We start from the raw sequence: 13,368 nt of genomic DNA, 5'->3' as shown, positions 1-13,368 counted from the left end.
AGAGTTAGCTCATGATTTTATATTCGAGTGTTATTTTTGATAATTGGTTGTGTAGAAAATGTGTTTTCCAAATAAACATCTCAAAAAAAGTAACTAACCCCCCTTAAACAATGACCATTATCATGATTATTCAAAACCGGGCGATTGTAGGGCCAGGGGCCTATTATAAATCTGTAAAATGCGTTGGAAACAACATTTATTTTTGCACATTTTGACACCTCATTTGTAGCAAAAAATATTGACGTCACAGCGTACATTTAAACCAATGTAACCCAAGATTTGAAAGTTGCAGTAAATTATATTGATTTAGTATTCAGTATAATGAAAGAAAATCGGTAAATGTTATCTGTGTGTTTTTGTATTGTATGTAAGTGCAACTTTCAAATCTGGACCTCACAACATTAAATTGACCGGTGTTTTATTGCTTTCTAGGCTATCGTATCAAATGAGGTGTCAAAATTCGTAGAAATAAATTCTGCTTACAACGCATTTTACAAATTTGTAATACAATTGCCCCTTTTTGAATAATGGCCATTATTTAAGGGTGGTTAGTTACTTTTTTGAGATGTGTATTCAGGGCGTAGCCAGCTTTCTTGGTCAGGGGGGGCAAAAAAAAAAAAATTCAGGGCACAGCTGAAAAAATTACAGTTGCAACATGAAATTGTTATTTTTAGAGAGACTGTACATGTTTTCGAGCTTCCAAAAAAGGCTTTATTAGGGCGATATGCGCGCGTAGCGCGCAAAAAAATTTGAATTTGACACTATTTTTGCCCATCATCGAGACGAAAATTGCTTTATTGTGACAATGTGCGAGCGCAGCGCGCAAAGATTTTTGTATTTTACACTATTTGGGCCCATGATCGGGGTGAATTTTGATGCAAAAGGGGCTCCTTGCCCTTTTTCTTTTCCTTTGCCCTTTGGTCAGAGGGGCACTTTTTTCTTTCATTTTTTGTCAGGGGGGCATATGGTAAGGTTTCTATACAAAAACGATTCTCTTATAAACCATCATTCGCAGTTTCCACCTCGATACACCTGAGCGCACATTTTCGTCCAAGAGCTTCCAAGCCGAGAACAACAAGCAGTGAATGTCTCCACCACTTGCAGTCTTTGATTACACTACACGGTTGAGTGCATAGTAATTTTAAGAGCTGTGGAACTTCTAGCTTTAAAATGGGCCGCTTTGATTGGTTTTTGTCGAAACCTCAAGTGTTCCCTTCATCTAATCAGAATTTAAATATCAAACTAAAGCTAACACTTCCACCTAAAAACAATTTTCGTCACTAGGTCAACAGATAACGCAATTCAATGTTATAACGAGGCGAATGTGGAAAATCTGTTGAAAACTACCTATCCAAGCACATTTTTGACCAAAATGTAGGTTTTAAAAGTCAAAACCTCAAGTGTTCCTTACAATATTTTTCAAATTTTATGTCATTAAATGAAGAAGCACACTTATATTGTCCATATACTAGCGTCACTAGAATGAGCAATGGTCAATTCTCTTTAAATTGCAAATCTTGTGCAAAAAGGTTTTTTTTTGCCTGTTGTGTCATACGGTTGTAAATTCATTAAACTATGACTACAAATTGGTATGATATGGTGGTACTATGGGAAAACCTCGGTCATGCCTCCCTACAGTCCTGTTGCAGTCTTGCTCCACCCTCCGAGGCAAGAATGATGGACATTGCTTTTTGTGGTACCCTCAGGATGCTTTGACTTAAAGCTAGTATTTCGTGATAGCATCCTATTTTTATGACATTTTCAGTAAATATCCAAGAAAAAAGCTTATTCCCAAAATTACAGTTGATTCCGATTTTGCGTTTGCGAGTTATGCATGATTTTGTGAATTACACTGCTCCATAGACAATGTGTTGTAATTTCGTTCTGGTATACCAGAACGAAATTCAAATTTCCCGATATCTTTGGTAAATGAATTAATATGCAAGAAATTGTTTGTACATAAACATTATGTAGCCAGAGGTTTCCAGTGATACAAAAATCTCAACTTTTTTTGAGAAAAGTGGGGGGATGATGCTGTGGATCACGAAATGCCCTTTTAACAAGTTAATACTCGTTTATATATTTTGCTATGTCACATATTATTTACCCGTGATATTAAGCCCTGCGGGGCTCTTCTATATTGGAAATACATTAGTTGCAAGTCTTTGAATTTCAGGCTGAAGCGGGGCCGTACTGAGCGAGGCATGACCGAGGTATTCCAACACAATAAAAAACAAAGGGATAAAAATCAATAGTGCTCAATTGTTGAAGGTTGAAGGTTGTGGTTTTCAATATCCATCAAGCTTGGCTAATTATTAGTTCCAGGGGCGTAACCAGACCTGACCTTCCGGGGGGTTGAAAGTTGAAAGGCCCGGCGGGGTCACTGGGCGGAGCTCCTGGTTTTTGGCATATAAGAAGCTAAAAAATCAGTGTTTCATAGTACAAATTTCACAATGAAAGTAGTATAGATCTTCTTCCCTCTTTCTTTCCCTTTTCTCTTCCCCCTTCCCCTTTTCTCTTCTTTTTTTTCTTCCCTCTTTCTTCTTTTCTTTCTTCCCTCTTTTTCTCTTCTTTCCCCTTTCTCTTCCCTCTTTTTCTCTCCTTCCCCTTCCCAATTTTTTGCTCTTTTTCCCAGTTTTTTTGTGGCCGGGGCAGCTTGCCCCCCCGGCCCCCACTGGTTACTCCACTGATTAGTTCTTGATAGAGGGCAGGGCCTGAAGAATGAGGGAGGATGTATGGTTATTGAGGAACCTTGACCCAACCCTAACCCTAGCCTTAACTTAACCATGTAATAGCATGAAAGCATCGAAGAGACAGAAGAGGTACCTGCTTGGCGCTGCAGATCGCAAAGTAGGATAGGCCTACCAATTCTTAGTAGAAGAACGACACTAATATTTCGTGACCAAATCTTAGAACAAAGGTTTGAAAGTGTTTTTGGCATGCCTGAAATGTACAGGACAAATTTGGCTTGGGCTGCTCTCTTCAAAGTGTCTTTTTGGTAGGGGTCAATTAAGGTCAAACAGTGATAAAAATTAAAAATTATCCCAATTATTTTAAAAAGTATACCAAATTACTCCACTGGTCATAAAGGATCCAAATAGCTATATTTTGCCCTATCTGCGACCTTTGGGTAAGGAGTTATGGTCAGAAACGTGACAAAGGTCTGCGTTCACGCGTTCACGAACTATGTTGAAATTTTAATCAAATAAAAATTCCTTTAAAAAGGAACAGGGCGAGCAAATGAGGAAGTGTCAAGATAAAGGTGTAGTAATTTTATTGTTTGAACTGTTTCTATAATTCGCATCGATCATAATGATCTTGCAATGAGACTGTACAGTGTTTGGACGGTTTTTATAATACACACAATTATTTCTTTGCATTGTATTATTTTTTATCAATAATCAATGAACCAATATGACTGACTCGAAAGTGCTCATTAATATTCAATAATAGAATACTGGTTTCAAACTTGGTCAAAGTGTTCCTAATTAATTAGTTAGCTGCTCTACTTTGCATAATTAATTTTTCTATTTAAAAGCTGACAGGGTAGTATTTGCACATTTCATTAGTTTCCACTGAATGTTATATGCTATAATAATGCGCATAATTATGCCCCTGTCATCATGATTAATGTTTACATGATAGGCGTACGTCTGTTTTACATGTCAATGTCGTTCCGCGGTTATTCGTTAAAACGAAAATAATTGCACCTAGGCCTAGATAAAAACATTTCTTCTTTATCGATGAATGAAGAAATGAAAAAATTATCGAAGAAATGAAAAAACAAAAACAAAACAAACAATCTTATTAGAGATGTGACGGCCATACTATGAATTCAAAAGTTCAAAACATTACATGATGTTCCGAAAGTCATAACAGAAGAAGATCAAAAGAAGGTTGATTAATACGGTTGTGGTTATGCCAATAATGGCCCAGAACGGTTCCGAATGTCATCACAAAAGATGCCCCCATCCTATTCCAAAAGAAGGTGCTAAAAGTCATCACAAAAGAAGGTTGATGTTTCCAGTTTTTCATCTGTTTTACATGTCAATATCGCTCCGGTTCGTTACCAAAAAGTCACAAACGGTTTTGTCTCAGCCATGCCTCAAATACCACCTTAAGATCTACGCATGACGACATCATAAACAATTTTATTGGCATTGCATGCTGTAGGCCTATTTAACTATTCTACTGCTAGCAACATTTGGCATTTATTGAACATTGACTTCAACGTGTACAGCTGTATACCACCACACCATGTTCAACCAAGTTAGCAGATAAAGGGCAACCAGTTATTGACTTTTCTCCTGGTAAATTGGTCAATGAGCAAACATTCTTGGTCTGAGCAATCCGACAGCCTCGCCTCATGTTGACATAAATTAATTGACTGTAGTATCATTAACAGATTCTATACGCTATAGCAGAACAACAAGCACATACAGGCAAGTATTTTACCAGTATCAATAAAACTATAATGAGGCTATTAATGTAGCCGAACTGTACGTACAATCTGACAATACCGCTAAATCTTAAAGAAATGAAAAATATCTGTTGCAATTTTCGGATTTGCATAAAAGTAATTCTAGTTCATCCAAGTTGTAAAACAATTATTTCTTTTAATACAAACACATTCCTTGGTAAGACAACTTTATAGCGCTGTTTGAATATCAACATGAAGTAGTAATGACAAATTTAAATGTACACTATCGCCTCTGTAGTTTCCTGATTACATAGACAGCACGATTATTTTATTTTTATTCTGCAACGCTGTGAGGAAATAAGTAAGCCAAAACCCATCGCAATAAGGACGAAAAATGCTTCGCATTTTTCGCCCAAAAAGTAATTGTCGGCTTTACATATCATGATATATTTCTGGTTTGTGTGTTCATCATATACCACAGGACGTTCATGAACTTCTCGCTTGATTGAGTACATCTGTTGCAATATGAACAGTTAATGCGGAAGCACTTGTCCATATTATACATTTATGTAAACAAGTGGCCTTCATCATGTTAATTTTCATGAACTTGTTTTTTAAAAAATCCCTGCAATACGTGGGAGAGCTAAATAATGACCGTACCATTACATCATGAAGGGGCGATGATAGTTTTGAAAAAAAAAAAAACACCAAAAAACAAACAAACAGATGTTGCACAAAGAGGCAGGCAAAAAACTTATACAGAGACAAATGACTCGCCTCACACTGGACATACATACAAAAAGGAAAAAGAAGACAAGTAAGGCAATGGAACCAAATTAGTTCGATCTTTCGATCGACCATCGATGCTTGGTCGATCCTTATTATTTATGAAATTAATTGATTGACAATTGTTAATGTGATAACCTATATGTGTCTGTGCAGGTAATGATATTGACCAATACAAATTTACCAGTAATTCTGTAATTAGTTGATAGTCATCGAAGCAGCATCGACGGTCGATACAAAGCTGGGCACAGAAGATGTGGTTCTATATTTGATGTCTGCATTCCTAGTAATGATATAAGTTTCAAGCTTGGCTTACATTCAACAACCCCATATGAAAACCATTCGTTGTATTTTTATTTCGTAAATAATAGTTTTTCAATTGTTTCAGAAATTCTATATTTTATTTGCTTTATTTTGATACTAAGTTATGATTATCTTTCAACGGTTCTTGAGCGATAGCGATTGATCTTTTAAAGTAAATTAAAATTAATTGTATATTTTTGTTCTATTTAAGTACAATGGTGGTAAGATTTTAACATTTATGTGCAATATTATAATTATATATGTCTTTATTTTATTTGGTGAAAGCTAGCTCTTTATTACAAGTTGTACCGTGTATTGTTTTGTACCAGAAATAAACATGATAAATAAAATAATCAACCACTTTTACCACCATGCATCCCTATTAAATCTAATGGGGTGTTCCTAACCAGGAAACAATAAATCCGAAAGGATTTAAAAAAGTTTGTGCCACTGCAGTTTCGATCACTTACTCAGTGTCGTACACCGCCTCCAGTTTGTTTAATTCAATGTTTGCCATAATTATGTTGTAGTGACTCAAGCAAAACAAGTAATCTAAATATCAAGTAAAACTGTTCATTATACTAAATATATTTACGATGGAAAATTCAAGCATTGTTCCAGACGCAAGTAATTCCATTACAAACACTACGGTATCACATACAACAGATCTCCTCATCTACTCGTATGGAGAACGCGTCTTTGTGGCCATCTGTTGGCTTCTGATAACCATCTTTGGAACTCTCGGTAACTCACTGGTCATTGTCGCCGTTCTGTTATCACGCAAGCTGCGAACTGACACGAATGTCTTCGTGGTGAGCTTGGCAGTAGCTGATCTGTTGACCAGTTTGTTTCTATTTTGGAGCGTTTTTGCTTTGTTGGGACGCAACGGGTGGCCTCTTCCACAAGCTGAATGGCTTTGCGTTGCTGGTGGTTTTATGATCTTTGCCTGTACCGGAGTAAGTCTTTGGAATCTCGTCGCGATATCTTTGAATCGACTCCTCTTGATCACTCTTCCTCTGTCTACATATCGCATGATATACAAACCATGTAATATAGCAATAATGGTGACAATGGTGTGGCTTATTCCGGGCTTAGTGTGTCTAGTTCTGCCCTTGGCAGGAATTGGCGGATTTGGCTACGATCAGCAACATTCTACGTGTAGCGATTTGGATCTTCATCCACAAGGTGAAACATTTCATCTAGCCCAAACAATTACATTTTACCCAATTCCGCTCATCACTATAATAACATGCTACGCCTTCATATTTCACCGGGTAAGACGCCACTTTAAACAGCAGCGAAATACCGAAGAACTGAAAACGTCTGCTGGAACTTCTGTGGCAACATCTTCTAGCGGAGTATCATCCGGAAGTGCATCAGGTCAAGGTTCAACTCCAGATCTAGAGGCAGCTGTCGTGAAGGAGACCCCTGAGAAGACCCCGTCGAATCGTACTCAGCGCATTAACAAAATGGAGATGGACATTACCAAAAATCTGTTCCTTGTAGTGTGTGTTTTCTTTCTCTTCTTTACACCATATTTCGTCGCGCTCTTCATACCAGGCAGTGATTACTTTCTACTTTATGGGGGAATAATCGTGCTTGCTAATTCGATGATGAATCCAATTATTTACGCTCGTCGTCATCCACGTTTTAAGGTCGTTTTTAGCTGCATGATAAGTCGAAGGTACGGAGATATTCCAGAACCATCGGACTTCTTGAAACGCTTATTGCGCAAAAGAGGCCGATAATTAAATCATGATACCAACTGTATGACGTTATACACCATGGAGAAACAGACTTTGAGAACTTGTTACACAAACATTAAAGGAGGATTTCGTGATCCTAGCATCCTCTTTTTATGACAATTTTCATTAGATATCCACGAAAAAAGCTTATTCCCAAAATTTCAGTTGATTCCGATTTTGCTTTTGCGAGTTATGCATGATTTAGTGTATTACACTGCTCCATTGGCCACTGTTGTAATTTCGTTCTGGTATACCAGAACGAAATTCGAATTAGGCGATGTTTTTGCTAAATGAATTAATCTGCAAGAAATTTTTGGTACATAAACATGATGTAGCCAGAGGTATCCAGTGGTATAAAAATCTCAACTTTTTTTGCGAAAAGTGGGGGGATGAGACTGTGGATCACGAAATGCCCTTTTAAGCACAATAAGTTAAAGTAGCGTTTACATATTGTGTATCAAACTGCTTTTGTTCACTTACTTTTTTACAGTGTGGGCAATGCAAAAAGAAAAAATATATAGATGCGCCAAAAACACAGTAGCCTTGAATTTATATACACATTTTGTTACCGATTGGCCGTAACTTGATCATCTTTGTGCATTAAACAAGCAACACTATGCGCAACATCAATTCTGAAACTAATGCACAGCCATGCTCATCCAAAAGTTCATGGACTAAAATTCCCTAAAATTAATACCTTTTGTGTTTCCTGTGTAAAGTACAACCCAGGTTCATTGTTCAAAGTCACCATGACTATAAATAAATATCTGGACAAAAAGGAAAATTTCCCTTGCAAAGATTGGGGGCCTATGTTAATTTGTATGAACATATAATAATAGGATTTTGTAGTAAATGGATAATTGATTGCAAGAATAGATTTGGGGGGAATGGGGGTCATAGTATAGAAAGTATATAAAGTATAGAAAGTATATAAACTCAACCCAGAAAGTATCGAAACGATTATAGATGGTCAGATATATCGGGAACTGAAATATATAGCAAAAACTTATTGAATGTATATAAAGCGCAGCTTTCTCCTGCGCATTTTGATACCTCTTTTGTTGCTCTACGATATCATTTGGTCGAGTTATGGGCGCTTGAGTGGCTTCAAGTCGGATTTTGAAAGTTGCACTTAGCTCTTATTCAAGCCAAATGCGACGACGAAACCAGACAGTGATAGACAGTGATGGTGGGCACACCAAGTATTGAGATGTTAGCAAAAACAGTTCATGAGATAAGTCAGAGATAAGTAAAGGGTAGCAAGTATTGAAGTTGGAAGTCGAAGGATTAAAATAAAGTAAAGTTCATGGTTAAGTAAACAGAGCACATCGGTGTCCTTTCTGTGTCTTGATTCTGTGTGGGTAGGTGGGGGTGGGTGTGCGTTTGTAAATGCCGTCTAACGAGGACCTACATATGGATACACACCGTATCTGTATCTGTATCTGTCGTCGTCAGCAGAATCTCCTCTTGTAGAGGCAACATCGCCAACCTTGACTAAAAGAGCATGACTTGGATGGACGTGCAGGTTAAATTGAAAATTTTTAGTTGCATAATTCTTTGTTGACTTGGATCTTGAAGGCTTCAATGGTAGCGGCATTTACAGTTGCTGTAGACAAGTTGTTCCATATAGGGATGGTAGATGGAAAAAATGTATCCCCATAGCGTCTGGTTTTGTAACGGATCTGGCGGAACTTTTTGTTGTGCCCCCTGGTTTCTCTGGTTTGGTGAACAAGGTGACTTCCAAGTGAAATGTCGACAAGCCCATGCCGGATCTTGTAAAGCATGGATACTTTCTTGATCTTTCGTCGGGTCTCTAATGGTTGCCACTCTAGTTCAGCCAAGATTTTTGTAACAGTACCCTCCTCTCTGCTGTAGTTATTTTTACAGAAACGTGCTGCTTGCCGTTGTACTCTATTAAGCTGGTTGTTGTTTGATTGGATTGAAATGTCCCACACACCAGCTGCGTACTCCAGCAATGGTCTGATGAGGGTGGAATATGCCGTAGATTTGACATGGACGTTACATCCCCACAAGTTGCGGCGAACTAAGCCTAGCACTCTTTGTGCTTTCTTACATACTTCCCGGACATGATCATTCCAGGTTAAGGTGTTATTGAAACATACCCCAGGTAGCGGTGAGAATCGACAGATTGTAGCTGCTCACCACAGAAACTGTAAATATGCTTAGGTGGATTTCTGGTACCTATTGTCATTGTGACACATTTGCTGGGGTTAAATGACATGAGCCAGTCATTTTGCCATTTCTCTAGTTTTACAAGGTCTTCTTGGAGTGACTGAGAGACTTCATCAGCAGTTGTGGCAGTGTATAACAGACAATCGTCTGCAAACAGGCGAACTTGCGATGAAATGTTGGCAGCTAAATCGTTAATGTAGAACAAAAATGCGATCGGACCAAGTACCGTCCCTTGTGGCACACCTGAAAGAACTGGAGCCAACTTGGAGCATTTTCCTTCAACCATCACCCGTTGAGTTCTCTCACTGAGGAAATCTTCAATCCAATTGGCAATCTGTCCAGACATTCCATAGTGACAAAGTTTGTGAATGAGTCTTCTATGGGGCACTTTGTCGAATGCTTTTGTGAAGTCTAATATCGACATGTCCACCAACTTGCCGTTCTCAAGATGTTTACTAATATCATTTACAGTCAAAATAAGCTGAGTTTCTGTTGACCTGCGTGCTCTAAAACCATGTTGGTTATTACTGAGGATAGCATTTGCTTCAGCATACTTCATGATGTGGCTTGAAATGATGTGTTCTAAGATCTTGCTGACAACAACAGTTAATGATACAGGGCGGTAGTTTGCAGCCTCTCCTCTCTTGCCTTTTTTAAAGACTGGGGTGACATTAGCTTGCTTCCACAATGCAGGGACTCTACCAGTGTTGACAGATACTTGAAAGATGTCAGTTAAGTACGGCGCAATATCCACAGCCATCAACTTCAAGAACCAGGGGGGTATCTCGTCAGGTCCTTGCGCTTTTGCACCATTCAGTTCTTTCAGCTGTTTCAGAACTCCCTCATTGGAAATGATCAGCGGAGAGATAGGTTCATAAGGACAATCACCTAGATCGGGTAACGTGTCTGTGTTCTCGGTTGTAAAACGTAAAAACGAGTAAAACGAGGACACACCTCCAAACGAGGACGTCCTCGTTTTGAAACTATGCCCAGGATGACGTAAATGATGCAAATATGCATATAAGATAGCATATAAGATAGGTCCCCCATAGCGGGTATAGGACGGGTCTCAGTTGGATAGTAAGTTGCCTGGTGTGTTTGCGTGAGGTCCACGGTGTGTCGATTAAAAACGGGTGTGTAAGTCCTCGGTTAGATCCTTCTAAAGTCGAGGTCCTCGTTTGAACGTATTTACAAACAGGGGTGTGTGTGTGTGGGGTGTACACGACAAAGGCATTTCGCTTGAATAGGAGCTAAGTGCTACTTTCAAAATCCGACTTGAAGCCACTCAAGCGCCCATAACTCGACCAAATGATATCGTAGAGCAACAAAAGAGGTATCAAAATGCGCAGGAGAAAGCTGCGCTTTGCATACATTAAATAGGTTTTTGCTATATATTTCAGTTCCCGATATATCTGACCATCTATAATCGTTTTGATACTTTCTGGGTTGAGTTTAGGTTTGCAATATACGATGGGAGACCTTATGTGAAGTCGAAATGTTTCGAAATGTTTCTTTTGTTGTTAATGTGTCACTGTGGTAAAAATGTCGAAAGTGACTTTTCAGTGATTTTGCAAGAGAGGCATTTTTGTGTTTTGATTTTATGGTGTTTTATAATTTAACGTTTAATTACTTAAATAATTCGATTAAAAAGATTAAATTAATAACTCAAGTTCAAATAGTTTCATACGGAAAAGTAGTTCTAAGAGTTGATGGCATTGTCTTACAAAATAGGGTACTGCTGTCAGATGAGTTCTATGAGCAATAAATAAGATACGGATATGATCCACTTGCACTGACACAACAATTTGTAACGAGCAGGCTCAGTCACTTTTGGCTTCATTTCATGGTCGAGTTGAGTCATTGCTATTTGTGAGTCGAGTCACTTCGCAGTATTATTTCGACTCGGAATTACCAGGGAAAAGGGCAATATGATACGGAAAATTCACTGAGCAAAGTGCATTAGTCAAGATAATCGCACGAGACCGTGGAGTAATTGCATTTAGCTCAAGCGCCGTTACACGAGAGCTAAATGCAATAACCCCACGGTCAAGTGCGATTATCCTGACGAATGCACTTTGCGAAGTAATTATCCGGCACAAACTTTGAGTGCATCAGATATAATAAAACAATAGGGAATTAATTGCTGTATTGATATTTTAGTTTGAACATTTAGGAAATAGATATCTTAGGCTGTCAGTTGAGTGACTTGTTATGAGCATAAGTTAATTAGCATGCGGTGAGTGCCACTCGGTTAACTACTGGATACCAGTAACCAATTATAACGCAACGCGTAATTGAAGCCATTAGACAATGTTAGAAAAGAAATATCACCAAAACACTCTTCTATTCTATAATGTGTTAAATAGTTTCTCAAACATGAATTGTATACTCCCTGTGCCCACGGGTGATACTGAAAACATAGAGCATATACAAAGAATTCACTCAATTCAACTTCAACTTGGTACCTTTTAATGAAAATGTGTGTAATTGATGGGGTATATGTATGTAAATAAGGGGTATTTTGAACTAAATGGTGCTTGTGCCGGTTTTGTTTGTTTTACTACATGTACTATGTAGACCAAGTTATCAACAACTAAACAACAGTGTCAAATCAGTCATGTGAGTCTTTCAATTAACAAAGTAGCCCAAAGATATTAATTTACATGCACATCCACAAATCGGGTCCGACCCTATTGGAACAGTGTTTTCATTCTGAGGCACATCTGCTTGATCTAAATTGAAAAACAAGTTGTAAAAAAGGCTAAAGTGTCTATTATTTGTGATAACTATTCGTTGTAAATGTTTTTAAAAGAGTTTAAAATTTAAAAGTTTTACAATTTTGAGGCGCGTCAAATTGGTTCAATTAACCGAAGGACCGTCAATGACGGGACTACATAGAGCCTGTGTGATATGAGTTGACAGGATTTATACGATGCACCATTGTGAGCAATCGAGCAGCTTACCTTACAAAATGTTGCCTTCCAGTATTTCAGCATTTTGAGTTAAGAATAAAAACATTAACATTTGATGGAAATCGTACATTATGGTTTTAAAGTAACTGAGATGTAACTGTTAGGATTGTATTGGGACAGTCTGTATAGCATTGATTTATTGCATGCACATGACTCCGAAGAACAAAATATTTTGTATGATTGTAAAATATCAAAATCAACTCGATTGTATACAGTGTAGAATCCGTCATCAATGATGGTGACAAAACTATGACATTAAATTATAAGAATATAAAACAGAATTGAGAGTCCATTATTTTCATGCTATTTTATACCGTCAGCTGAGATACGGTATGGAGGTTGTTATGGAATTCTGTAGTATCAAGAATAGTCCGATTCGTAAGCAGAATTAGATAAGCCATCGTTATTGCCTTGCGATATATGTACCTCGATCTGTCAAGAGTTTCTTCAGCACTCGTTTCATTCTTACTTCCTGTGTCAAGAGTTATTTCAATCTTATTAGGTTAGTGTCAAGAGTTGCTTCAGCTTTAGTAGCTTTATCTAAAGTTGCTTCAAAGACTACTTGTTAGACTTCCTTTACTTTTAGAGGCACTTTCAACTAAGGGACCGATCGTTATTTACGGCGGGGGGGGGGGGGAATGGGCGTTTTGGAAAAAATATTGACAACAAAATTCGCGTTACCCCCTCGCGTCCGCTCAAAATTTTCGCGTTCCCCCTTGTTTTCCAAAATGAAATTTAACAATCCCCCCTCCTGGTTCAACTAAAATTTCAGGTTCCCCCTAAAGACCCAAAAAATTTGGGTTCCCCTAAATTTTCCCATTCCCCCTCTGTCATAAATAACGATCGCTCCCTAATGAATCAGCTTTATAGGGACAATATGTCTATAGATGCTTCAATATCATGAATATTAGGATCGAAAGATGCTTCAATCTTGGGGACACCATGCAGT

At 38.0% G+C, this 13,368-nt stretch overlaps 1 protein-coding gene across 1 annotated transcript; it reads left to right on the top strand.

Moving 5' to 3' along the window:
- The first annotated feature begins 5,892 nt into the window (after positions 1-5,892).
- Positions 5,893-8,587, top strand: LOC140142009 (G-protein coupled receptor moody-like). Its single transcript, XM_072163911.1, has one exon. It carries the CDS (start codon positions 6,106-6,108, stop codon positions 7,255-7,257), a length of 1,152 nt encoding a protein of 383 aa, XP_072020012.1. The 5' UTR covers positions 5,893-6,105; the 3' UTR covers positions 7,258-8,587.
- Positions 8,588-13,368: the final 4,781 nt, after the last annotated feature.

The sequence above is a fragment of the Amphiura filiformis genome, chromosome 20, assembly GCF_039555335.1.
Source record: "Amphiura filiformis chromosome 20, Afil_fr2py, whole genome shotgun sequence".
NCBI classification, from domain to species: Eukaryota; Metazoa; Echinodermata; class Ophiuroidea; order Amphilepidida; family Amphiuridae; genus Amphiura; species Amphiura filiformis.
Note: the sequence above shows the minus strand (reverse complement) of the source record. Positions and strands in the feature narration are given on the sequence as shown.